Raw genomic sequence first — 25,371 nt, 5'->3', positions numbered from 1 at the left:
AGCTACCCTATTTATTTATTTATTTATGTTGAGTTGGAGTCTCACTCCATTGCCCAGACTGGAGTGTAGCGGCACACTCCCGGCCACCGCAGCCTCGACCTGCTGAACTCCGGCGATCCTTCCACCTCAGCCTTCCAAGTAGCCAGAACTACTGGACCGCTACCACTCCTGGCTAATTTTTTATTTATTGTAGAGATGAGGTCTCACCAAGTTGCCCAGGTAGGTCTTGAACCCGCGGGCTCAGGCAATCCACTCGCCCCTCGGCTTTCCAAAGTGCTGGGATTACAGGCTGAGCCAATGAGCTGGTCTAACCCAATTTAAAAACAGCCAAAAGATATGAACTAATATCTCACCAAAGAAGATAAACACATGGCAAGTAAGCACATGAAAAGATGTTCAATATCACATGTCATTAGGGAATCGCAATTTAAAATGACGAGCTATCTCTACATACCTATTAGAATTGTCAAAATCCAAAACACTAGCAATACCAAATGCTGGCCAGGATGTGGAACAACAGAAATTCTCATTCCCTGCTGGTGAAAATTCAAAATGGTACAGCCATTTCTGAAGACTGTTTGACAAAAGATTGTTTGACAAAAAAAGAAAAGAAAAGAATCTGTTTGGTATTTTTAAAAACAACTAAACATAATCTTACCATACGTTCCAGTCATCACACTCCCTGGTATCTACCCAAAGCAGATAAAAACTTACATTCATGCAAAAAAAAATTACAAATGGATATTTATAGCAGCTTTATTAGCAACTGCCATAATTGGAAGCAATCAAGATATCCTTCAATGGGTTAACTGATAAATAACTGATAGAACTTTCAGACAATGAAATGCTATTCAGCACCAAAAAGAAAAGACATATCAAGTCATGAAATGACATGGAGGTAATCTAAATGCATATTACTAAGTGAAAGAAGTTAGTTTGAAGACACTAACATACTGTATGACTCCAATTATATGACATTCTGAAAAAGGCAAAACTATGGTTGCCTGGATCAGTGGATGCCTGGGGTTAGCGGGAGGAAAGAATAGGTGAAGTACAGAGTTTTTTTAAGACAGTGAAACTATTTTATATGATACTATAGTGGTAGATATATGGTATTAAACATTTGTCAAAACCCATAGAATCTACAACACCAAGAACGAGCCCTAATGTAAACGATGGACTTTGGGTAATAATGTGTCAATGTAGGTTCATTAATTGCAACCAATGTACCACTGTGGAGGGAATGTCTATGTTGGGAGAGGTTGTGCCTGTTTGGGAGAAGAGGGTATATAGGAACTTTCTGTGCTTTTGGAACAATTTTGCTGTGGATCTAAAACCACCGTAAAAGAAAAATCTATTGATAATTGTTTTTAAAAAGACACACACACACACACAACTGCTTGGTCTTCTTCAATAAGATTTTTCTGTCCCAGCAGGCTAAATACTAGTCATCATCACCTGGCCCCAATGTTATTTTCAGACTTTAGGTCTTTGTTCTTACTGTTTCATTCAGCTGAAATGTCATCTTCCTTACTGCTTGCCCACCTAAATACTACCCCCAAATGCATCGTCTAACTTAAGCCTCACTTCTCCACAAGGCCTTTGGAGTCTCTCCATTATGGCCAAAACATGGCAAAGGAAATCTGAGTTTCATCATAACTGCATTCTAGAGAGACAAGTGGGTAAAGGGACATGTCAGCACATAAATAGGCAGAAGAGAGGCCGGGTTGTGTCAGATCAGGGCTGGAACCTTGAAAACCAGCTGAGTGTTGGGAGGTCATGCTGGCCATGAGACTGGACTGAGGCGAGACAGGTTGGCACTCCATCAGAGTGAGCAGCCCTGGCAGAGGTGGTGGGAACATAGGCGGTCAGACAGTAAGTTGGGCAAAATCACCATCAGTAAGTTGGGTTCAAAACAGAAAGGCAACAGAAGGGTGAATGAAGAATTAAACAAAAATAAGATAAAACAGTAAACATTTCATGTTGCCAGGCACACTTCATGGCCAAGGTCTGTAACGTTGAGCTTGTTAAGGAGGTTTCTGAGCAGCCCCAGCCAGTGCTGGTTCAGCTCACTCCATGAAAATCAACTGGCTGCTCTCAGTTGGAAAAATATCAGAATGAGCTGGGGAGTTTTTGCTTGTTTGTTTTTAAACCACACCAGGCTCCCCGCTAGTTCCTCCTGCTCTCCTGTCTAACCTCCTCCAAAAAATATACCAGCACAAACTTGGGGCAGGAATACCATTCTTACATTCCCCTTACTATTTTCAAATATGCTTAGTAGAAATTCAGAATCTTAGCTCCCACCCCAGTCCCTCTGAATCAGAACCTGCATTTTTAAACCTGTTACTGACTTGAACTTCAAGAATCTAAATTTCAACAAGATCCCTAGGTGATTCCTATGTACAACAAAGAAATACACAGACCACAATATTAATAGTGGTGAAGATTAGAAACACCACCCTAAGATATGCTAGAATCAGGAAAGTTCTGGAGGGTTAATATAGTCTGAAGACATTTCTCTGGTTGGGAACCCTAGTCTAAGGAGAAGATGCTCTCTGGGGACTTGAAAGCCATATTTATCTCCCTTCTCTCTGAATTTCCATAATACGCTACTATATATTAATTATGTCAGTGATTATCAATTATTACAGCTGACCTGTAGTCAACAACGATGCAATCAATCATTCAATAAATATTTCCTGGACACCTATGAAGGCCAGGCATTATTCTGGGCACCAAGGAACTGTAGCTAACAAAACAGACCAAATCCTTGTTCCTTATGGAACTTATATTCAAAAGAGGGAGAGACAATAAAGAAATAAATAAAATATTATATAAGGTAGCCATAAGTGATAACTTAAAAAGAAAAAGAAAAGAGAGAGAGAGTGGGACAATACAGGAGGTACACCCTATTGTTAACTCAATTGGAAATTTCTACAGGGTAGGTAGGCCAGGTAAGCTTCCTCTTTTCCCCTCTGGGTCTGCTCACCTCCCTATACCACACTGCTCTCCTGCCCCTGCAGATCTAGCAACCCTTGTCCTCAGGCTTCTTGTCAGTGTCTGCCAGTGGGGGCCCTGACAGGAGCCTGGAGGAGGAGGAAGAATGAAGTTGTGCTCCACCTCCGAGGCCATCTCAGGTTTGCCGAGTTACTTCCCCAAAGGAAGGTGACCTGTTCCAGTAACTATCCTCCTCCCTTGCCAGTTCAGGCCTTTGTAGGTCGTTTCTTTAACATTAAGACCTCACTGAATTATCTTAGATACAGTATGAAGACACATCCTCTTACATGTAGGTACAGAAAGTTTGATCTCTTACAATTTTTTTTCCTGTTTTTCTCCATATCCAATACTAGGGGGTCAAGTCTTTTACCTCTCAGTCAAGAACGACTCACTCCTCAGACCTCATAGAGTGTTACTGCCATTAGATGGCAGTGTATCTAAATGATATTAACTGCTTCTTGTAAGGTGTAGAAACTATTTTGGGGCTTGAATTTATAAAAATAAATAGGGATGACAGACATTTCACAGTAAAACAGAACAAACAACAACAATAACAAAACCCAAGAAGCACCTTCAAAAAACTTAAGAGGACTATCAATAAATAACCATAAGTAGAGAAAATTTATACTTCAAGATGAATACAAAATATCAATATGCAACATTCTCACGTGACAGCATTTTTGAGATTGTATGCTACAAGAAAAGTTTCAATATATGCAATAACCTTTTAAAATGCACCAAATATTTTACTTATCTCTTACCATTTCTTTCTTTTTTCACGTCCACTTTGGATGATTCTGTTTTAAAAAAAACACATAGATGTATGATGATTAATATATAGCAGGTTCTCAAATTAGTAAAAAAGATTCACGAATAAGAAAAAAAATGACTGTGCTAGATACAGATGGCAGAATTCCATCTAACAGTACTGAAGGGAACTTTTGATCAAGCCATCTGGGCAAGTCACCTGTCGCATCAGAGCAGACCTGGAGACTTTGCCCCCTGTGTGGCTGGTCAAAATTCACAGGTGGGACAGTTTTGTGTTGGTTAAGCAATAATATTGACAGTAGAGTAATATGTTTTCCATGCTTCAAAGTCTACCCAATTCTCAGTAAATGTAAATCCAAGCAGTCAGAGGATAAATGGGAGACTTTAAATTACCAAAGATTTTTTTACATTAAAAAAGGATTAACAATAACATATCTTTAAATAATAGATTAGCCATTGTGTTTAAATGTGACTGAATTGTGCCTTATTTTAACAAGGTTCACTCTGTATTGAATATTTTAGTTGACTAATAGAAGAATCTCAATATCAATGCGTTTTAGTCATACTGATAGAGTACAGAATTTGTGGGTACTCAATGGGGTGAAAGCATAACATTTTGCTATGGTGTCTGTAAAAATTTAACACAGCTTATGAAGACGGCTGACCTCGTTAAAGTATAAAATCATCATTTCTTATGGCTAATATTGTTGCATTAGCTATTCCTCACAATGTCTCTTAATTTCTCTTTTCAGTTATGAGGATCACCACTTTCATTTTCAACTTTAACATTCTTTATATGAGTTAAGTTTATTTCAATGTGTATAAAAATAGGCATACACATTTAATAATCGGCAAAGATGGCTTTTTATTGTCATTTTGTGTCGGGGTCTCACTCTCACCCAGGCTGGAGTGCAGTGACACAATCATGCCTCATGGCAGCCTTAATTTCCTGAGCTCAGGCAATCCTCCCACCTCAGCCTCCTGAGTAGTAGCTGGGTCTACAGGTGAGTGCCACCATGCCTCACTAATTTTTCGATTTTTTGTAGAGATGAGATCTTGTTATGTTGCCTAGGCTGGTCTCCAATTCTTGGGCTCAAACAATTCTCCTGCCTCAGTCTCTTGAAGTGCTTGGATTACAGACATGAGCTACTGTGCCCAGTCAAAAAATGGCTTTTTAAAGTTTAAACTAGGTTAAGCTTGAAGGGGCTATTACTTCTAAAAATTATTATTAGAAAGAAATAGTTTGTGATTAAATGTAATTTAAATATATGTAGTATGAAGAAATGATTTCTTGTTTGGGAACCCTGGGCTAAGGAATGGATGTTCAACTGGGACCTGACAGTCATATTGGTCTCTCTCTTCTCTACTCTCTAGAGTATATCAGCATATATTAGCTATGCCATTGTTGATCAAATGATAGCCTGCATTCTCCCATCCATGCATTCACTCAACAGATATTTCCCGAGCAACTACTGAGCCAGGCATTCTTCTGGATGCTAGGATGCCATGGCAAACAAAATAGACCAAATCTTTATCCTCTTATAGAACTAGTATTCAAGTGAGGGAAACACAGTACACAAATATAATACTATATAAACTAGCAATAAGTGACATTTAGAAAACCAAAAGGAACACTTATTAGATAAATGAAACAAAACCCTCAACTTTGCTCTAGTTATAATACCAAATTTTTTTCCTTTCTTCCCTCCCTCTCTCTCTCCCTCCCTCCCTTTCTGTCTGTCTTTCCTTCACTAGAGATAGGGTCTTGCTGGTCTCAAACTCCTGGGCTCAAGCAATCTTCCTGCCTTGGCCTTCCAAAGTGCTGGAATTATAGGTGTGAGACACCATGCCTGACCAACTATTATTAAATTTTAACCTTGCTCTGAAATCAACATGCATTCTTAAGACTGAATGAGGGTAGGTAAAACAAAAATGTTTTAGGTTTAATAACTTTATGATACCTTGACTGAATGTAACAAAGCGTCTCTGGTTGACATTGAAGTTAGCTTTGCACAGCTGACAGATGATAGAAACTCTGTTGTACAGAGCAGCATGATGGAAAATAGTATACCCAGCCTCATCTGAAACGTTGACTGTGGAGCTGGAGGTTTTACGGCTAAATGTATGGAAAACAGCACATAACCCTCTTTCAACAGCAGACTTCATACCAAATGGGATACTCTAAAAGGAATAAGAAGGCTAAGAATTAGTTTTTTCAAAATTCACCAAGATTTGGTTTAAGGGGAAAAAAGGACATGAAATATATCAACAGAATCACATACTGCTTTCTCACTTTTAGTAGAATTTCCACAAGACACAGGTGGAAAGTTTCTCACTGAGTAATGATTGAAATTGTTTGAGCTATAAACACTGGGAACTTTAAAACATATTTTGGAGAAGTTTTCTTCTTTTTTTTCCCTAAAATACTTTAAAGAAAAAAATGAAGATCAGCAGGATTTTTTTTTTTTCCTGATTTAAGAACAACCTAATTTATTAATTTTGTTTTTGAGTTGAGGTCTCACTCTGTCACCCAGGTTGGAGTGCAGTGGCACAATCATGGCTCACCACAGCTTCGACCTCCTGGGTTCAGGTGGTCCACCAGCCTCAGCCTCTCAGGTAGCTGGGACTACAAGTATGCACCACCACTCCTGGCTTATTTTTTAATTTTCTGTAGCGACGAGATCTCACTATATTGCCTAGGTTGCTCTCGAACTCTTGGACTCAAGTGATTCTCCAGTCTCAGTCTCCCAAAATGCTGGGAATATAGGCATAAACAACCGCACTCGGCCTAAGAACAACTCAATTTAGAAGTCTAGAAACTTGAAATACATCATTATAGAAAAACTTTGTCTTCAAAATGTACAGGTAAATATGACACACTCTTAGACATTTTGACTACTTAATATTTAAACATTTAACTAACAAATTACTAAAGTTTTAAGTTTGTGGGATTAAAACAAACAAGTGGAAAGAAAATACCAGTCTAACCTGTGACATTGGTGAGCTTAATTACTCACTTCCAGAAGCTGTAAATCAAGACTTGTTACAGCAGATGCAGAGACTTGATTCAAGATGTCAGATTTGATCTTTAGGCTTGAAACCTGGCTCTGTCATTTACTGTGTGCCTTGGGGAAGGACCTTAACTCTCCACACCTCAAATTTTTCATTTGTATAACAGGAACGATAATAATAGAACTGGTACCTTAAAATAGTTTGCTGATTTCTAATATTGCCTGACATACAAAATAAGCAATTAATAAGCATTAGCCATTATTAAGATGAATCACAATCCATTTCATCAGCAGTGTGTTTTGTCCTCTGCCAGAAATTCATAACCCAGAATTGCATAGCCATTCAGCTACTAAAATGTGGAACTTTTTTTCGTACTGAAGACTTTCACCCAAGAGAAAAATTTGTTGGAGATATAGTTGCATCAGTAACGTGTTTCATACACTCCATTGTGTGGTAGTTCATGGATTACCTTGCATTTCATAGCTTTTTTGAAACCAAATTTTTTCTTAAACTGCTCATGTAATTGAGTGTCTGTCAATGGCAGCCTCTTCACTCTTAGGTTGTTCACGATTTCATTTATTGCTCCCCACCACTGGGTCTTGTATAGTTGCTGATAGAAAGTTTCAAGTTCAAAATATATCACATAGTAGCTATAACAAAGAGACAGAGAGAGAGAGAGAGAGAGAGAGAGAGAGAGAGAGAGAGAGAGAGATGTTATTTTAACTTTGAAAAATTTGCTACTTTAAAAAATTTTGTATAGCATTTGCCTTTCCTGTATACAACTACTCTTTTTTCTATGCCAGCAAAACTTGATTTTTCAATACCAATGAATATAAAGTGGTAGTTGAAATTGTATTTCATTGTACGTATATTAACATGGTTATCAATGATTATTAATCAAGTCTTTCTTTTTGAGTCAGGGTCTTACTCTGTTGCTAGATAAACACTTCCATTGTGAGATCCTATTGCAACAGCATGCTAGATCTCTCAGTGCAACGGCAATGTGTTCACATCAACTCCCTTACCCGTGACAACCTCTCATCAGGTATAGCTTTTATCCCAGCGGCGGTAGGACAGGTCCTGGAGAAATAAGGGTTTATTCAGGGGAGTCTCCAGGACACTGTTTAATCTGGCAAGGATTGTATATGGAGTATGTGAACAGGTCCTGGGGTCCCAGGGCGAGAGATTGCCCCTTCAGGGGAGAGGCACACTACCAGTCCATTCCAGAGGCATGCGATCTGCTACATGGTTCCCTGTAAAATTATGGCGAGTCACTAGCCACCTGGCCTTTATTAAATAATATTAAATAATAATAAGAAGAAGAAAGAGCATAATAGCATGGAAGTCAGGGAGAGAGAGCAGAAGAGAATGAGAGGAAACCATACATGTAGAGGAGGACCTAAGAGTATAACAGGATAAGGTGGATCTTTCTAATGGACACCCCTTGCAGGCACACACAGTACTAGAGCTCTAGAACTTTCATTAGAAAGATCCACCTTTCACCCTTTATCCTGCTACTCTCCCCACCTCATTTCTCTTGTTCTCCTCGCTGTGATGTATCTAGAAAGAAATATATAATCTTGTTTTTACTTCTTTATGACTTGTTAACACCTCTCCATTTTACCCTTCAACTCACTACAAATAGCCTCTTTTGACCAAAATCCCACTGCAATTTTCTTACCAAGTCATAGCCAAATCTAGGGGGATCTTAAAAGAGTTTGCTGATTTCTAATATTGCCTGACATACAAAATAAGCAATCAATAAGCATTAGCCATTATTAAGATGAATCACAATCCAGTTCATCAGCAGGGTGTTTTGTCCTCTGCCAAGTCTTAAACTGACTTGGACATTTTCTCTGTTGCATTTGATGCTTTTAGCTATTTCTATGTTATTAAAATTTCTCCCCATTTGACTTCCATGCTATTATGCTCTTTCTTCTTATTATTATTATTTAATAATATGCTGCCCAGGCTGGAGTACAATGGCTGTTCATGGGCACGATCATAGCACACTGTGGCCTCAAACTCCTGGCATCAAGCAATCCTCCTGCCTCAGCCTTATCCTGTTATACTCTCTAGGTCCTCCTCTATATGTATCGTTTCCTCTCATTCTCTTTTGCTCTCTCTCCTCTGCCTCTCCCTACTCTGTTTAAAAGTGACTATTCCCCAGAGTTCCAGACTTGGTCCCATCCTCTCACTACTTCCATGCCTTAAAGACAAATAAGCAAGCAAACAAAACCTTCCTATTTGCTTTTAAATCTTTATCTCTAATTCAAACGTTTCCTCTGAGCTCTCTTTTCCATGTTTCCAAATTTCAGTGTCCAAGATGTAAAAATCCAAGAACACAACACGCAAAGGGCAAAAAATACTAGGAGAAACACATCGCCCCCCAAAATGACAGGCCTAACAAGACCTGGCAAAAGAGGGTTTGAAAGCACATTCCTTATGGAAATGAAGTGGTGTGAGCTGAGTCCTCGACTTCCATCCACCCATAGGATTCATGTCAAATTCTACGGGTCCCAATTTCAATGATGATCATGTTAATTATAAGAACTAATTACAAGATCTGAGGATGATTATAAAGACTGTATCAAAGTACTTGAAGTAATAATAATAACATTTAAGATTTTGTTGAGTCCGGATATCATTCATGGGGAGTTATTATTGTTCTCGAATCCCTTGAAAGGTTTTAAGCTAGCCTTTGTATTTTGACACTTTCTTTGCTGTCTACTAATGTTCAACAGGTTGTGGCTGGTGTGAGTCATCACTGAAAGTTCCTTACCTTTTTCCATGAAATTCCATGACTGGTATTGAGTAATATTCTTTGTATCCTGAATCTTCTACAAATGTATTAGCAGCACACTCTCGTATTTTTTCTAAATTTTTCTAAAATAGGAGTTATGTTACTAAAAATGTATCATTAAATGAATCTAATTATAAAACTTGTTTTCTATGAAACCGTATACATGTGAAATATTTTAAATATGCGATCTCAGAAAATCCTGAGTAACTGTATACATCTGATCCCTATTTTGAGAATGAAGGAAAAGTACAAAAGGAAAGATATATAATACAGCAAAGGCAGAAAAGCAATGACAATGGAATGTTTATGCTAAATTCTAGGTGAAGAATAATGGTTCCCACACATTAGAGGATCTCTGCTCTAATGTTGATCTTTCAGGAAAATGGAAGAAAACGTAGTGAGTATCCAGGGATTTCTGCTGCACTCTTTGGTTAACTATTCCAGGACAGATATAGGCCATTGAAAGTCTGTACATTCTGTGAGGATAACAAATGTACCCAGCTCATTTATCATTTTATCTCTGACATCTAATATAGCAACTGACATATACCTGCACTTAATTTATTTATGTTAAAATAATGTGTGAAAGAATGCATGAGTTGTGAGAAGGATCATTTAAAGAACTGCCCAGTGTCTGTACCAACAGGGTTCTTTTTGGTGGAAGAATAGGGTAAAAGAGTTGTGAAATGATAAATCTTCTCAGGAGTGATAATAATTTAAACCTGAAACTCTTCCGAAGTATTCTCGATTGGAGAGGTGCTCATATCAAATTCAATTCCTCCATGAACATGAAAATATTGATTGTCTTTGTAGTGAAAATTCTGGCATCTAAAGTCTCGTCCATAAATAAATGGAGGCAATTCTCGCTCTGTCTTGACCTTGTCATCTACAAAAATGAAAGCAAACTTTTATTTAAAAAGTGAACAACACATAAAAAATTATATTTTAAGAGGTTTGGATTCTCATTCATGTAAACAAAATTCCACATGAAGTTAAAATCTTGGCAATTACTGTCCATAAAATTATTTATGTTGTTAATGTATATAAATACATCAAACATTTAAAAATATATTTCTGAGCATTTTCTATGGCTTCATTGCACAGTTACTTCAAAAGCATAGTCAAAATATTATTCTAATTATTGATTTCTATGAGTGAGCTCAAAGCTAATATCTTACTCCTAATTATCAGAAAAGACTTGAAACTCTCTACCTTAGATTGTTGGCTAAATAAACAAAAAACTTAATCTTAGCTAGTTTAGATTAAAAGAGACACTATAAAGAAATAGGTGGGAAGGGGGGAGTTGGGGAAGAGGGGTAGTGTTCATTGTATGTACCTGTTGGGTACAATGTTCACTATCTGAAGAATGGGCCACCTGAGACCCAATCCCCACCATTACACAATATGTCCATGTAGCAAACATGCATGTGTACACTCTGAATACAAAATAAAAATGGAAAAATAAAGAAATAGATGGGTATTTCTCTCATTACAAAAACAACCAGCCCATATTTCTGAAACCATACATAAAACTTATTTAAGGCCAAGCACAGTGACTCACCCCTGTAATCCTAGTACTTGAGGAGGCCAAGGTGGGAAGAATGCTTGAGGCCAGGAGTTCAAGACCAGCCTGGGCAACATAATGAGACTCCATCTATACAAAAAAAATTTTTTAAAAGTAATCAGGCGTGGTGGTGCACACCTGTAGTCCCAGCTACTAAAGAGGCTGAGGTGGAAGGATCACCTGAGCCCAGGAGGCTAAGGCTGCAAAGAGCCATGATCATGTTGCTACACTATAGCCTGGGTGGTGACAGGGTGAGATTTTGACTAAAAAAATTAATTTTAAAAATAAATGTTTAAAAAACTTTCTAAGATCTCAGCAAGAATTAGGTTTATTCAATATTTTAATTGATTAGTAGACTATGATTTCATCAATATAAAGCACATAATGTATTTTGAGAAATATAAAAGGTACAGAAATGTACAAAGAATAATCAATTTAGTCATATTTGCTTCCAATAACTTAAGTAATATGACATTACAGACACAGCTAACATTCTCTTTAAGCAAGGCCCTGCCAGTTCCATTCATGCTACCCACCACCCAAGGGACAAATACTGCCATGATTCCATGTTTCATAGTTCACAGATGCAGATCATCTTTGCCATCTGAATTCTCAAGATACAAATTTTCATAAAATCATTTGAAATTTTCTTTTTCTTTTTTTTTTTTGAGACATGGTCTTGCTCTGTTATCCAGGTTAGAATGCAGTGGCATGATCATAGCTCACTGCAGCCTCAAACTCCTAAGCTCAAGTCATCCTCCTGCCTCAGTCTCCTGAGTAGCTGGGAATACAAGCGTGCACCACCATACCTTGTTAATTTTTAAATTTTGTGTAGAGACGAGGTCTCGCTATCTTGCCCAGGCTGTTCTCAAACTCCTGACCTCAAGCAATCCTCCTGCTTCAGCCTGATTTGCAAAGTTTTTACTGAAAACTTGCCTACTTATGGAAAGTCCACTATAATAAGCCAATATGCTTAGACAGCAATGAAAATGTATCGATTGCATGCTAATCTGGGTAGGATGAAGAGTTTGCACTGAAGCCCTTCAAATTCCATATGAGCACAGCCCTGAGTCAGCTATTTTCTCACGTTGTTCTATTTGTTTATTACAGCGCCAATACTACCCTCATTTAATTGTAGTTTTAATATGTTTCAAATTATTTTTTAGAAATGCAAGACCCTTTGCTGTTGCATATTAATTTCAGATTCAATATGTAAACTTCAATGAAAAATGTTTAGAGATTTTGAATAGAAGGACACTGAATGTACAACGCAATTTGGATGAGATGATATATTCACAGTGTTGTCCCATTGTGAATATGGCATACTTCCCTAGTCACTCAGAACTTATCATAAGTCTTTCAGTAGCCCTTATAATTGGTATAAGAATATATGCAAAGTACTATGTACACATATCAAGTGTGTGGTTTTTTTGTTTTTTTTTTATTTTTTTAGTTGAAGTCTCACTCTGTTGCTTAGGCTGGAGTGCTGTGGCACCATGATTACAGCTCACTGCAGGATCGACCTCCTGGGCTCAGGCAATCCTCCTACCTTGGCCTCCCAAAATGCTGGGATTATAGGCGTGAGCCACTGTATCTGGCCTCCAAGTGTTTTAAATTACATTGTAGACATTAAGTTTTGTTTTCTCTTTCTAACAGTTTACAGCTAGGTTGCTATCTGGATTCACACACTAGAAACAAAATTGAACTTAAATATATATTTAATATATACCTATATTTTATATTTGATTTTTGGTGATACTCTTACCTGAAAAAGGTGGAAGCAGACTATTTAGATATGGAACTTTCATTTTCTTCTTTAAACTCAGTAGAAGTGGAATCAGAAAACATATTAATTTTAGATATCCTAACCCTCTTCTGATTTCTTTCTTCTTCTCAAAGTGTTTTTGAATAATCTTTTTTTGGAGACATAATCTTTGCTGTAGTCTCTGGTAGGTACAGATATCAAGGTAGTCCTGATTGTATTTTATAGCATTAGTAAGCCAATAGGCTGTTTCAAATATGAAGACATTTTGATACTGTTGAACTTGTGTGGTACTAAATGTCAACTTTAGCATGATATTTTCAGCATATTTCATAAACACAGCTTTTTCTTCAGGGCTATTGGGATCATATGTTGGATCTTCATTCATGTCTTCATCATAGATTCCATTAAAGTCTGTATCCTTTGTAATATCAATCAAACCTTCACAGCAAAAAAAGAAAAAGTTTAGATAGTGAAAACTCTATGCTTGGCTTCTGAGTAGATATGGAAGGTTGAGCACAGCATTTCATCTTGAAATCCTACTAACATGAGAGTAAAGAATAATTAGATGCTGTAAATTAGAAATAAAATCCTCAACCCCCCAACCAACTGTATGGAGCCCTTTGTTGGTCCAGGGAACTCCAGAGAAACCTTAAAAACTGAGTTCCCAGCCATGAAAAGATGGGAGGTCAGACACAACTTGTTATACCTCCTTCTTTTGTGGTTTAGACACAACTGACCCAGTGTTAACATTAAAATAGTAATCATAAGTTTGATAGAATGGACCGTTTGTGGCACTAAGACACCAAATTATAAAGGAGACCTAAGGCCATGCCATACGAGGGCTAAGTTACACACTCCTACACTTGAAGAATAAACTGTTTTAACTACCAAAAGGTTAATATTTTTCTCTAGCAGCTAAACATGCACTAGCCTTGAGATAAGTAATGTTAAAACAATTGCAGCCCATCTACCGACAGACACTGAAAAACTGACCCTCTGTTCCACATGCCACTATTAATATGACAAGAGACTGATTTCAGAACTTTCTCCAGATAAGAAAAGCAATGACGGTAGACTGGTTCTGGCCAATATACGAGGCTACTCACTGAATGCGTTATTATCCTGCTTCACCTTTTGACATATAGGTCCTAATTGTCATGCATTTAAATGTTAATTCTCCACCCCCAAGTGAGCATGGATTGTATGTAACATACATGTTTGTTCAATAGCACGCAGCAGAACCACCTTTATGAGTATTCACAGCTCCTCCTATAACCTGTTGAATGTTTGTACTCGAATATGTGTACTTGGCCAACCCATTCAGTTTAAATTCCTGTCTGTCTCTCCCTCCTGCCCTGGAAGTGCCTGCTTTTAGGGCTACGCTTTTTTTTTTTTTTTTTTTAAGTTGAGTTGCAATCTCTCTCTGTCGCCCAGGTTGGAGTGCAGTGGCATGCACACGGCCACACCAGCATCGAGCTGCTGGGCTCAGAAATCCTTCTGCCTCAGCCCTCCAAGTAGCTGGAACTAAAAGCACACGCTACCATGCCCAGCTAATTTTTGATTTATTGTAGAGACGAGGTCTTGCCAAGTTGCCCAGGCTGGTCTCGAACCCACGGGCTCAGGCAATTCACTCACCTAGGCCTCCCAAAGTGCTGGGATTACAGTCTGAGTCACCAAGCCCGGCCTAGGGCTACGCTTTTAAGGCCTTAGTTACTTTTCCCAGCCTGTCAGAATGGTCACTTTGCAGGCTGTAACTCTTTATAAGAAATAGTCTCTTTTTCAAATATATAGATATCGTGATTCTTAAGTTAACAATGGCAATAAAATTGGGTAGGATGAAAAGCAGATGGATGAGGTTACTAAGCAGTGAAGAAAAATGAGAGCTTGTGGAATTAAATGGAATAAGTTTCCATTCTCATTGGAAGAAAAAAACACAATATCCTAGAAAAATAACATAAGTCCACTTTTGATCAAGGAAAATATGGAAGAACAACAAGAAAATGTGATATTTTAAAGCAGGAAATCAGCTTCTTACTTGGGCCAAATGCATAATTTGCTTTTCTAGGCCAATATTATATACATTTTTATTTTTTGCTGATTAACAAAGAAATTGTTAACTAATCATGAATTAACAAGTAAGAATTTTTTTTTTTTTTATTGAGTTGGAGTCTCACTCTGTCACCCAAGCTGGAGTGACATAGCATGAGCATGGCTCACTGTAGCCTTGACCTACTGGGCTCAGGTGATCCTCCTGCCTCAGTCCCCCAGGTAGCTGAGACTACAGGTTTGCACCACTATGACTGGCTTAGTAATTCGGTTTGTTTGTAGAGATGAGGTCTTGCTATGTTGCCCAAGCTGGTATTGAACTCCTGGGCTCCAGCAATCTTTCTGCTTTGGTCTCTCAAAGTGCTGGGATTACAGGTACCCAGCAATGAGTAAGAATTAAAACTTGATTTTACTCTATTAACAATTTCAAATTCCTATGTTATACTTTATTGCCATTTACAATGAAACTAAGTACCTTCCTGTTGTCCAATTGTCTTTCTAAGATAGTAATATCTACAAAGTTTCCATTAATCTAGGCTTGAGAAAACTGTTTAAGTCATGACACATGGCTGTAGAAATGAGGAGTTTGTTTGCAACTTATGTGCTTTAAAGTATAAATGATACATCAATACGCCCCTTTCTTTCATTTTCCTTTTTTTCTTCCTCAAAACTTTAAAAGAGCCAGAATACTCTTGGGCTTTTAAAATGGCCACTAAAATCTATCTTCCTATTGCCAAATAGTAAGATAAATTATAAAGAGATGACTAAAAAATGAAAGGAGCCGGTTGCAGAGGCTCACGCCTATAATCCCAGCATTTTGGGAGGCCAAGGTGAGAGGATTGCCTTTTGAGCCCGCTGGTTTGAGACCAGGCTGGGCAACTTGGTAAGAGTTCAATTCTACAATAAATAAATTAAAAAATTAGCCAAGTGTGGTGGTGTGTGCCTGTAGTTCCATCTACCAGGAAGGCTGAGGTGGAAGGATCGCCTGAGCCCAACAGGTTGAGGCTGCGGTAGCCATACAGCCTGGGTGACAGAGTGAGACTCTGACTCAAAAAAAAAAAAAAAAAAAAAAAAAAAGAGAGACAGAGAGAAAGAAAGGAATTCTGAGACAGTCTTAAAAAAATCTAAATATGGGCTCACACCTGTAATCCCAGCACTTCAGGAGGCCAAGGCAGGAGGATTGCTTGAGCCCAGGAGTTCAAGACCAGCCTAGGCAACATAGTGATCTCTCTAAAGAAAAAAAGTCAGTGGGGCATGGTGGTGCACCCCTGTAGTCCCAGCTACTCGGGAGGCTAAGGCAAGAGGATCACCTAAGCCTAGGAGTTCAAGGCTGAGCCTAGGAGTTCAAGGCTGCAGTGAGCCATGATCATACCACTGCACTCAGCCTGAATAAGTGAGAACTCCACTCAAAAAAAAAAAAACAAGAAAGTCTCACATGAACTCCCTTGCCCCCTCTGCCACGTGAGGACACAGCCACAACATGCCATCTGCGGAGCAGAAAGCCCTCACCAGGCACCAAATCTGGCAGTACCTAGATCTTGGAATTGATTCAGAACTGTGAGCAATAAATTTCTACTGCTTATGAAAAAAAATCTAAATATAAGTCAGAGGATTGTTGATGGCACCAAAACTTTGTGGCTTAGGGTAGGTAGGAGTCAACATGCAGCAAATCTTCCCCCATTCCACAAAAAGATGTAGAAATTGGAAGCATCGTGGGGAGCCTGTGAGGAACAGGTCGTGGTGTAAGAATAAAAAGAAAAGGAGAGGAGAGCTGGTTCAAAGTCTGATAAAGGTACTCTTAGACCCAGAGATCATCTTCCCCAGTGAGCATAGCCCCTCCCCCACCTCACTAAAAGGGCCACAGAGCACAGCTAAGGGCCAGGAGGGGCAGCTGTGCTGAAAACAGGGGTGAAAGGAAAGTCTGAGACCCGAACAGGGAGATTCACAGCCCCTCCCGCTCCTTTGGCCCCAGACTCATTGTTATCCCTCCAAGCATGAGACAGGAGGAAACAGTCCTACAGACAAATGTGTAGAGGAAAGGTTCTGACAGAGGGAGGAGGATGCAGGTGTCATGAGAGACATCTCTGAGGAAAGAAAAATGGAACTCGATATTCCATTTTAACCAAGAGGAGTTCACTATTTCCCTCAGAATATTGGGACCAAATAAGTCATAAGTACGTGGGAAACTTGGCTACTTAAAAAAAACAAAAACAGAATTCTTCATGTCCTTAAAAACAAAGTTATTAAAGACAGGAGATGTGATCATAGCACATTATGGACATCAGCTGGAAAGAATACAAAGTCATAGTGAAGTCCATAATGACAAAGGATTTAACTGAATTTGGAAGACACGGGAGGGAAGACAGAAGCTTCTACTGTTTTAACCTGGATGGTAATTTCTCTTAAATGCATCTCCTGCCCTGCTTTTGCTTCTGAACTCCAGTTTATGAGGGGGACCCCCCAAAAAAACAGAATTATCTTTGGAGGGCAGGCTCCTTGTGGTACAGGCTTCCTCCTGTTAGGTAAGAGTTCTAGGAGCCCATTGGCATCAGTGCACCAGCTAGCTTTGTTTGTGAGAGCTTCAGTGAATTTGTTTTTTGAGATTCATTCTGTGCAGCAGCCCATTTCACGATGGGTGATTTACGAGGGTACCTGCCCACACCGTGCTGAGTGTTCAGAAGGTTTTGACCCCAAACAGCATGACCCCTGTGCCCCATCCTCCCTATTCACCTGATCTCACCCGAAGTGACTTTTTTTGTTTCCCTGGACGAAAAAAGTTCTCAAAGGGAAATGTTTTACTGACGTGAAAGAGGTGAAACAAAAAACAACAGAAGCACTAAAAGGCGTCAAAATTGATGAGTTCCAAAACTGTTTGGGCAGTGGAAAAAGTGTCTCGATAGGTGTATTGCATCAAAAGGTGAGTACTTTGACAGTGACTACAGTGTAAACATGTAAGAATACAGAATTTTTTATAAATAAATTCAGAGGTTTTTTGGGGTCTCCCTCTTATATTTAGAAATGCCTAATAAATATCTATCTGTATGTCACAGAAGCACTCTAAGACTAAATTTATCTCTTCTCGTCCCCCAAGTCTGCCTTCCTTATTTCCTGTCTCAGTCAGTGCCACTTCCTTATTTCCCTGTTAGTGTCTCAAATTAGAAACTGGAGTCTCCTTCTCTTACATTCTGTTATTAACTATTTAATTTCGACATGTGTTGAAAGTTTAGTATATGCCAAGCCAGTGCAGAGAATTTAAAAACAAACAAAAAAGACAATTTTCTGTGAGCTCAAGGTCTAATATGGAAGATAGAAATGACACCAATAATTTCAACACAAAACAAAGTATTTTCTGTACAAAGTAGTATGCACAGGTAAGAGACTAATATAAGAGGCAGTGTCTGAATGAAGTCTCAGAAAATGAGTAGTGATAACCCAGGGAGAAAATGAGTAGTGATAACCCAGGGAAGAGTGTGCGAGAGTGAAGTGAGGTGGGCAGGGAGAAGGCATTCCATATGCCAGATGGAAGATGGAGAATGAACCAAGGGATCATTATTTAAAAAAAAAAAGAAAGCAATTTCACATTACTAGCTTCTGTTAAATAAGGTTCCATCTTTTTGCAGTATTTCACTGAAAAGTTGCCCTCCTTTATCTATTTGTCTATCTAGCTAGCTAGCTAACTATTTTGAGTGCAGTGGCATGATCATGGTTCACCACAGCCTGGACATCCTGGGCTCAGGCAATCCTCCTGCCCCCTGAGTAGCTGAGACTATAGCCACACACCACCATGACTGGCTAATTTTTAAAATTTGTTTGTAGAGATGAGGTCTCACTATGTTGCCTAGCTGGTCTCAAACTCCTGGGCTCAAGAAATCCTCCTGCCTCCCCCCCCGCCTCCCCCGCAAGTGTTGGGATTACGGGAGTGAGCCACTGTGCCTGGCCTCCTGCCCCTATTTTGCTATTATAAGAATTTTTCCTCTTTCCCTCCATCCTCTAATAATTTACAAATGAGTCAAAGCAAAGGATTCCTCTTAACTAAAATCCCTTCCCAGAAAACTGGAAAAGATGACAAGATTTTTGTTGTGCTGTATTCTCCACTGGTCTCGCTACTGTTTTTCAGGACTGGTATCACTGGTGGCTTTGGGCAGTGCGAAGCTATCTGAGAGGTAAAGGCTAACTTGGCCAAGGCTGATGCCTAGCAGTTCGCCCTCCCAGAAAAGAGCTGGCTTTCTGCACAGTTTCTTGGAGACCCATTGTAGCACAGTGTTTAAGGCAACAATCACACGGTCAGTTTACAAGGTTTGAACTGTTTCCCAGTCATGCCAACAAAGGAGCTTGCTGTTTTCCCAGACATGACTAATGATGACATAGCAATTGATGCTGTTAGGTTGCCCTCATATGGCTGCAACTGCAAGCCTTGGGCACCAACTCTCTGATCGTGCCAGAGGACAGGAGGTATACTCCCTCAACTGCCAAATGCTGGGCTTGTTACACTGTGTATCGGACACTTCTGTTCCCTACCTGACATCCTTTCAGACCACACTTTTAAAAACTATTTTTAAAAGTGTTACTATTATTTAGAAATAGGTTCTCACCATGTTACCCAAGTTAGTCTCAAACTCCTGGCCTCAAGCAATCCTCTCTCTTCAGTCTCCCATCACTGGGGTGACAGGCCTGAGCCATCACACTCGGCTTCATTTTTACTCTGGTTGTTGCTCCACCCAGATTCAACCTGACTGCTCCTTGCCACAGATATGCCACAAGGAGCCACGCTTGGTGGCTCAGCCTGTAATCCTGCGCCTTTGGGAGGCTGAGGTGAGTGGATTGCCTGAGCCCGCGGGTTCGAGACTCACCTGGGCAGTGAGACCTCATCTCTACAATAAATCAAAAAATCAGCCGGGCGTGGTAGCGCACGCCTGTAGTTCCAGCGACTTGGAAGGCTGAGGTGGAAGGATCGCCGGAGCCCAGCAGGTCGAGGCTGTGGTGGCTGGGAGCGGCCACTGTACTCCAGTCTGGGCGACAGAGTGAGACTCCAACTCAAAAAAAAAAAAAAAAAAAGATATGCCACAAGGCTCTTATTTTTGCCCTGGGGCTTCTCAGCCCCTGATGTGTTGGACTTCTGATGCGACCCATCCAGCCATTCTGATGCAGAGAGAAATCCAAAATGTGAGTTATTTTCCTCCCCTCCAAGCAAACTCTGACCAATGGGAGACAGGAGCCAATGGAAACACTCTTCCCTCTTCCATCCCGTCTTCATCATCTGGGGCTGCTATAACAAAATAATATAGACTGGGTAGCATATACACTACAGAAATTTATTTCCTGTAGCTCTACAGTCTGGGATGACAAAGACCAAGTCAGATTTGGGGTCTGGTGAGACCCATTTCCTGGTTCATAGATGGTGACTCCACACTGTGTCCTCACATGGTAGAATGGACAAGGCAGTTTTCTGGGGCCTTTCATTAAAAGGGCACTCATCTCACCCTTGAGGGGTCTGTTCTCACGACCCAATCTTCTCCCAATGACACTGTCTCCTACCATCCTCACAGTGGAGGTTAGATTTGAATATATGAATTCTGGAGGAACATAAACATTCAGAGAATCGCACACCTCTTAGGCAGACAATTCTGCAGAGTATTCTGTGTGACCCTCAGAGTGTCCCGCAAGATCGACCCCAGTTGTCCCAGTGGTGAAGGCTCAACAGGTCACTCTTGGATGAATGCTCCCTCCTTTTCTACCCATGTTTCCTGTCTCTCACTGCTGTTTGGGTATCATTTCCTGAGTCCTCGTTTCCGGCTCCCATTTGGAGGGTGACCTGGGGAAACACCTTTCTCGTGTATCCTGGCCTCTGACCCTACACTTCCTTAATCATGCAGCATCAAAGGCCCACAGCCCAAGGGCCTGGGCCCCTTTCTCACAGTCTGACTCTTGCCCCTGCAAGATTTCACAGTGATGCTCCAGATGGGGTGCCGATGGGGAACCTACCTGTTCTTGCTGCTGCCTCTGCGTTTCCCTCCATAAACCCCTCTTCAGCAGGTCTTGTGTGTGTGCTGTTCAGTCACTTACTGTTGCTTGCACCACACCATTGCTGAAGGGCCTGAAGCAGACTCCAAAGGGCAGTGGAAAGAGAGGAAAATCTTCCTTTTTTTTTAGGCGATGGGGGCTCACTATGTCGCCCAGGCTGGACTGCAGTTGCTATTAACACCTGTGATCATAGTGCACTACAGCTTCGAACTCCTAGCCTCAAGTGCTCCTTCTGTCTCAGCCTCCCAAGGAGCTGAGATTACAGGCATGTACCACCCTGACTGGCACTTATGCTCATCTTCTCCCCCACCCCATAGACAGGGACTTACTGTGCTGCCCAGGCTGGAGTGTAGTGGTATGATCACAGCTCACTGCAGCCTCGACCTCCTGGGTTCATGTGATCACCCTAGACAAGCCTGAGGGGTTCTGTTGCTAGGGAAAAGGATGTCTTACACTGGAGAACACTGGGCATTGCAGCAGAAATAAAACAAAGTGGATGAGTTTGCAAGATTATTTTAGAAGTAGAACCACAATACTCAAGATGCAAGTTTCAAGTCAGGATAGGAGAACTAAGTAGAAATGTCTAGGACTGATATTTAGCTAGTAACTATCTATAAGGTCACATTGGTTGTTAAAATATTGCTCATACCTGTAATCCCAGCACTTTGAGAGGCCAAGGTGGGAGAACTGCTTGAGCCCAGGAGTTTGAGATCAGCCTAGGCAATGTAGTGAGACCTCATCTCTACAAAAATTAAAAAAAAAAAAAAGTTGGGTGTGGTGTGCATACCTGTAATCCCAGCTACTCTGGATGCTGAGGTGGAAAGATCGCCTGAGCCCAGGAGGTTGAGTCTGTGGTGAGCTGTGATGGTGCCACTGCCCTCCAGCCTGGGCGACAGAGTGAGATCCTGACTCAGAAAAAGAGAAAAAAATGGAACCCTTCCAAAAAGCTGCAGCTTTGTGGCTGATGTCTGTTCTGATTGGTCAGTGCCAAGCTATGTTGGCGGTTAAGTATTTTGAATATCACCCCTGAAAATGCAAGTGTAGAGGACAGACAACATTGGTCTTTGGATGCTCACCCCCATTCTGACTTGGTTAAAATGATCCAATGTGTCTCTATTCCCTTATGACGAGCATCACTGCAAGGGAATCCTCATAGAGTGGGGATCCAGATATGACTGACAGCTGGGCTCAGGTGGCCACGTCCTGAGCAATAGAGTCGCTTGATGTAAACAGCTTTGTGATCAGGTAAGCAGGATGCCTTTGCCCTTAGTTGCCCAACAGGATACATGGTCCTCCCTGCCACGACTATGTCTCTGTTAAAACTCTCCCTGGGAGATGCAAAGGCTCTTGTGATATTAATATGCAAACAACTCCTCCATGTATATCTCTAACCCTTATCTCCCTCTAGAATTTAACTTCGATGTTCGGAATTTACTTCCATAATGGTAATTTCCATTTAAATATCGGAATCTAAAAAGAATTCACAAGACAGGGTGGCTCAAGCTTGTAATCCTAACAGTATGGGAGGCTGAGGCAGGAGGATTGCTTGCAAGGAGTTTAAGCCCAATCACATCTCTAGGAAAAAAAATTGTTTTGAAAGAATAGCTGGGTGTGGTGTCACACCTGCAGTTCCAGCTACTTGGGAGGCTAAGGTGGGAAGATTGCTTGAGCACAGGATTTCAAAGCTGCAGTGAGACATGATCACATAACTGCACTCCAGCCTGGGCAACAGAGTGAGACTCTGTCTCTAAAAAAAAAATACAAATAAAAAGAATTGGTTATTTCTTTACCAGTTTGGCACATGCCTGTTCAGAGAAATGGCTCATCGCTCGAGGACCTCTCCAGGTCAACTTGTAAAAAGAGGAGAAAAGCAAACCCAATTCTTGTCAGGATCGTCAAGGCTCTAACACGGTTAGAAACCACTACCTACTCCTGCTGATCCTTACTCTCCACGGAGCTCAGATCTTCACAAAACCCCTGGCATCATCTTGATCACAGATAAATTACTTTTAAATTTATAAAATGTCTTCTAATTAAAAATAAGGCTGGGCATGGTGGCTCAACCCCAGCACTTTGGGAGGCCAAGGCAGGAGGATTGTTTGAGACCAGCCTGGGCAGCATAGTGAGACCTCGTCTCTACAAAAATACAAGAATTAGCTAATCAGGAGGTTGAGGTGAAGGATCGCCTGAGTCCAAGAGGTCAAGGCTGTGTTGAGCTGTGATCATGCCACTGCACTCCAGCCTGGGCACCAGAGTGAGACCCTGACTCAAAACAACAACAATAATTCAGATAGCTTCAGTTCTTTTACCTGCTGAACTGAACTCTGTAAAAATATCTTTATTTGTCTGAGGTTTCCCATCTGGATCCACATCCATGATGGTGCGCCACAATTCGGAGAATCTGGCTCGTTTCTCTTTGGGCATGTACACTCCATGCCACAGTGCTTTGAGCATGTAGTCAATGTTGATCAGAATTTGCCCAATTCTGGTATCGTAATAAGCTGGAGGTAACTGGCAAGAAGAACTCTGATCATAATTCGCTTCTAAACTGATGGAAGGGATTTGATTTAAGCAGTAGATTCCAACAGCCAACTCCCGTATCATCTGATGGACTTCTCTGTAGTCTAACAGGGCGTTGGGGTCCACGGGAGTCAGCAGGATTGCAGTGGAGAAGCCCACGTTGTTCATCTGACTCATGATACCACACGGGATGTCTAGCGGAGTGCGCACGTTCTCCTTGGTAGACAACCAGCTGACCAGTGTCGTCGTCAGCAACTCTTGGACTTCACTCCGGTCATATTTTTCAAAGAAGGCAGAAGCATTTCTTTGTATTGCTAAGTTTTCTAGGTAGGTTTCTTCATCTGGCACTTGATCAAATCTAGGTAATCCTTTTTTGGACAGTCTTAACATCTCTAATTAAACCTAGCGTATCCTTTTTTGAAGTTTCTGCAATGAATGAAAAGGAAAAGATGGTCAAATCTGCTGTGGCAACGAAGCTAGATTATCTCTAGAAAGAAGTCTGTTCCTTTCACCCTGTTTAGGTTAGTTTTTTCAGGGTCAGCCATTGTCTTTTTCCATCTTAAACTAATTGCAGCATATGAAAGCTGACATCTGAATTAAAATAATTGATGTAGCCGACTCTATCATCAAGTAAGCAGGAGACTGCTGCCTTCTGTTGCCCAGCGGAACACATGCTCCTTCCTGCATGACCAGGTCTCTAATGAGGCTCTCACTGGATGATCCAAAGGCTCTCGAGATTTGAATATGTGAATGGCTTCTCAATGTGTATCTCTAACCCTTATCACACCCAAGAATTTGGCTTCTATATCCAGAATTTTACTTCTATAATGTAAGTTTCAGCCGGGCACAGTGGCTCATGCCTGTAATCCCAGCACCATGGGAGGCGGAGACTAGAGAATTGCTTGAGCCCAGGAGTTCAAGACTAGCCTGGGCAACATAGCAAGACCTCATCTCTACAACAAATACAAAAATTAGCTGGGTGTGGTGGTGTACACCTGTAGTCCCAGCTACTTTGGAGGTGGAGTCAGAAGGGTCGCCTGAACCCAGGAAGTTGAGGCTTTGGTGAGTTGTGATCATGCCACTGCTCTCCAGCCTGTGCAACAGAGTGAGACCCTGACTAATAATAATAATAATAATAGTAATGTTTCTATCTAATTAAATGGAATAATAGCACATGCACCATTAAATTTTTTTGGTATTTTTTTAATAGAGACAAGGTCTTGCTCTGTTGCCCAGGCGGGTCTCAAACAATCTTCCCACCTTGGCCTCCCAAAGTGCTGTGATTACAGGCATGTGCTACTGCACCTGGCCTAGCTAAATATCTGAATCTAAAAAGAATTTGCTGGACATGGTGGCTCACACCTGAAAATCCTAGTACTTTGGGGGACCAAGGTGGGAGGATCATTTGTACTTTTAACATTAATCATGTTCTGCTTTTCAAGACAAGTCAACAGATACTAAAAAGTATGTAAAAAAAAAAAAAGAAAAGAAAAGAAAAGTTAAGTCCCCCCCCCCCCCACTTTCTGCCTGAACGGAAATGCTAAGTTCATGTATGAAAAACTACCTATTCTTTTTGTAATTGGAGAGGCTTTCTTTTGTATGTTTATTTTGTTTTCAAGAATTTTTTTTTCCGTTTGTTTTTTAAGTATAATGACCTGCTAAAAGGGAGGACAGGACAAGAAGCCTCTGCTTAGACTTCAATGGCTTGGCCACTAAATGCGTCTCTGTTCCGGGAATAACAAGAGCCACAACTCCGGCTTACGGAGCGTCTACCACACGCCTGGCAGTTTACAGAGCACCGTGTCATTCCTGTGGCAACTCAATATTCAGAAGCAGACGGTGGTTCTCACAATGAGCCCGCGTCCAAATCACCTG

General features: G+C 40.6%; 1 protein-coding gene across 1 annotated transcript in view; it reads right to left on the bottom strand.

Moving 5' to 3' along the window:
* The window catches only part of LOC103267472 (ankyrin and armadillo repeat-containing protein), a 54,496-nt gene that overhangs the window by 27,680 nt on the left and 1,445 nt on the right, over nt 1-25,371 (bottom strand). Inside the window, exons 2-8 of the mRNA XM_008065066.1 lie at nt 24,746-24,748; nt 23,286-23,922; nt 12,910-13,347; nt 10,303-10,466; nt 9,560-9,663; nt 7,247-7,427; nt 5,727-5,946 (exon numbers count right to left, since the gene is read on the bottom strand). Coding sequence (XP_008063257.1) covers nt 5,727-5,946; nt 7,247-7,427; nt 9,560-9,663; nt 10,303-10,466; nt 12,910-13,347; nt 23,286-23,886 — 1,708 coding nt within the window. The 5' untranslated portion in view covers nt 23,887-23,922; nt 24,746-24,748. The remainder of the gene's footprint in view (nt 1-5,726; nt 5,947-7,246; nt 7,428-9,559; nt 9,664-10,302; nt 10,467-12,909; nt 13,348-23,285; nt 23,923-24,745; nt 24,749-25,371) is intronic.

Source organism: Carlito syrichta, unplaced genomic scaffold (genome assembly GCF_000164805.1).
Source record: "Carlito syrichta isolate Samal-C Ts95f unplaced genomic scaffold, Tarsius_syrichta-2.0.1 Scaffold308144, whole genome shotgun sequence".
Taxonomy (NCBI): domain Eukaryota; kingdom Metazoa; phylum Chordata; class Mammalia; order Primates; family Tarsiidae; genus Carlito; species Carlito syrichta.
Note: the sequence above shows the minus strand (reverse complement) of the source record. Positions and strands in the feature narration are given on the sequence as shown.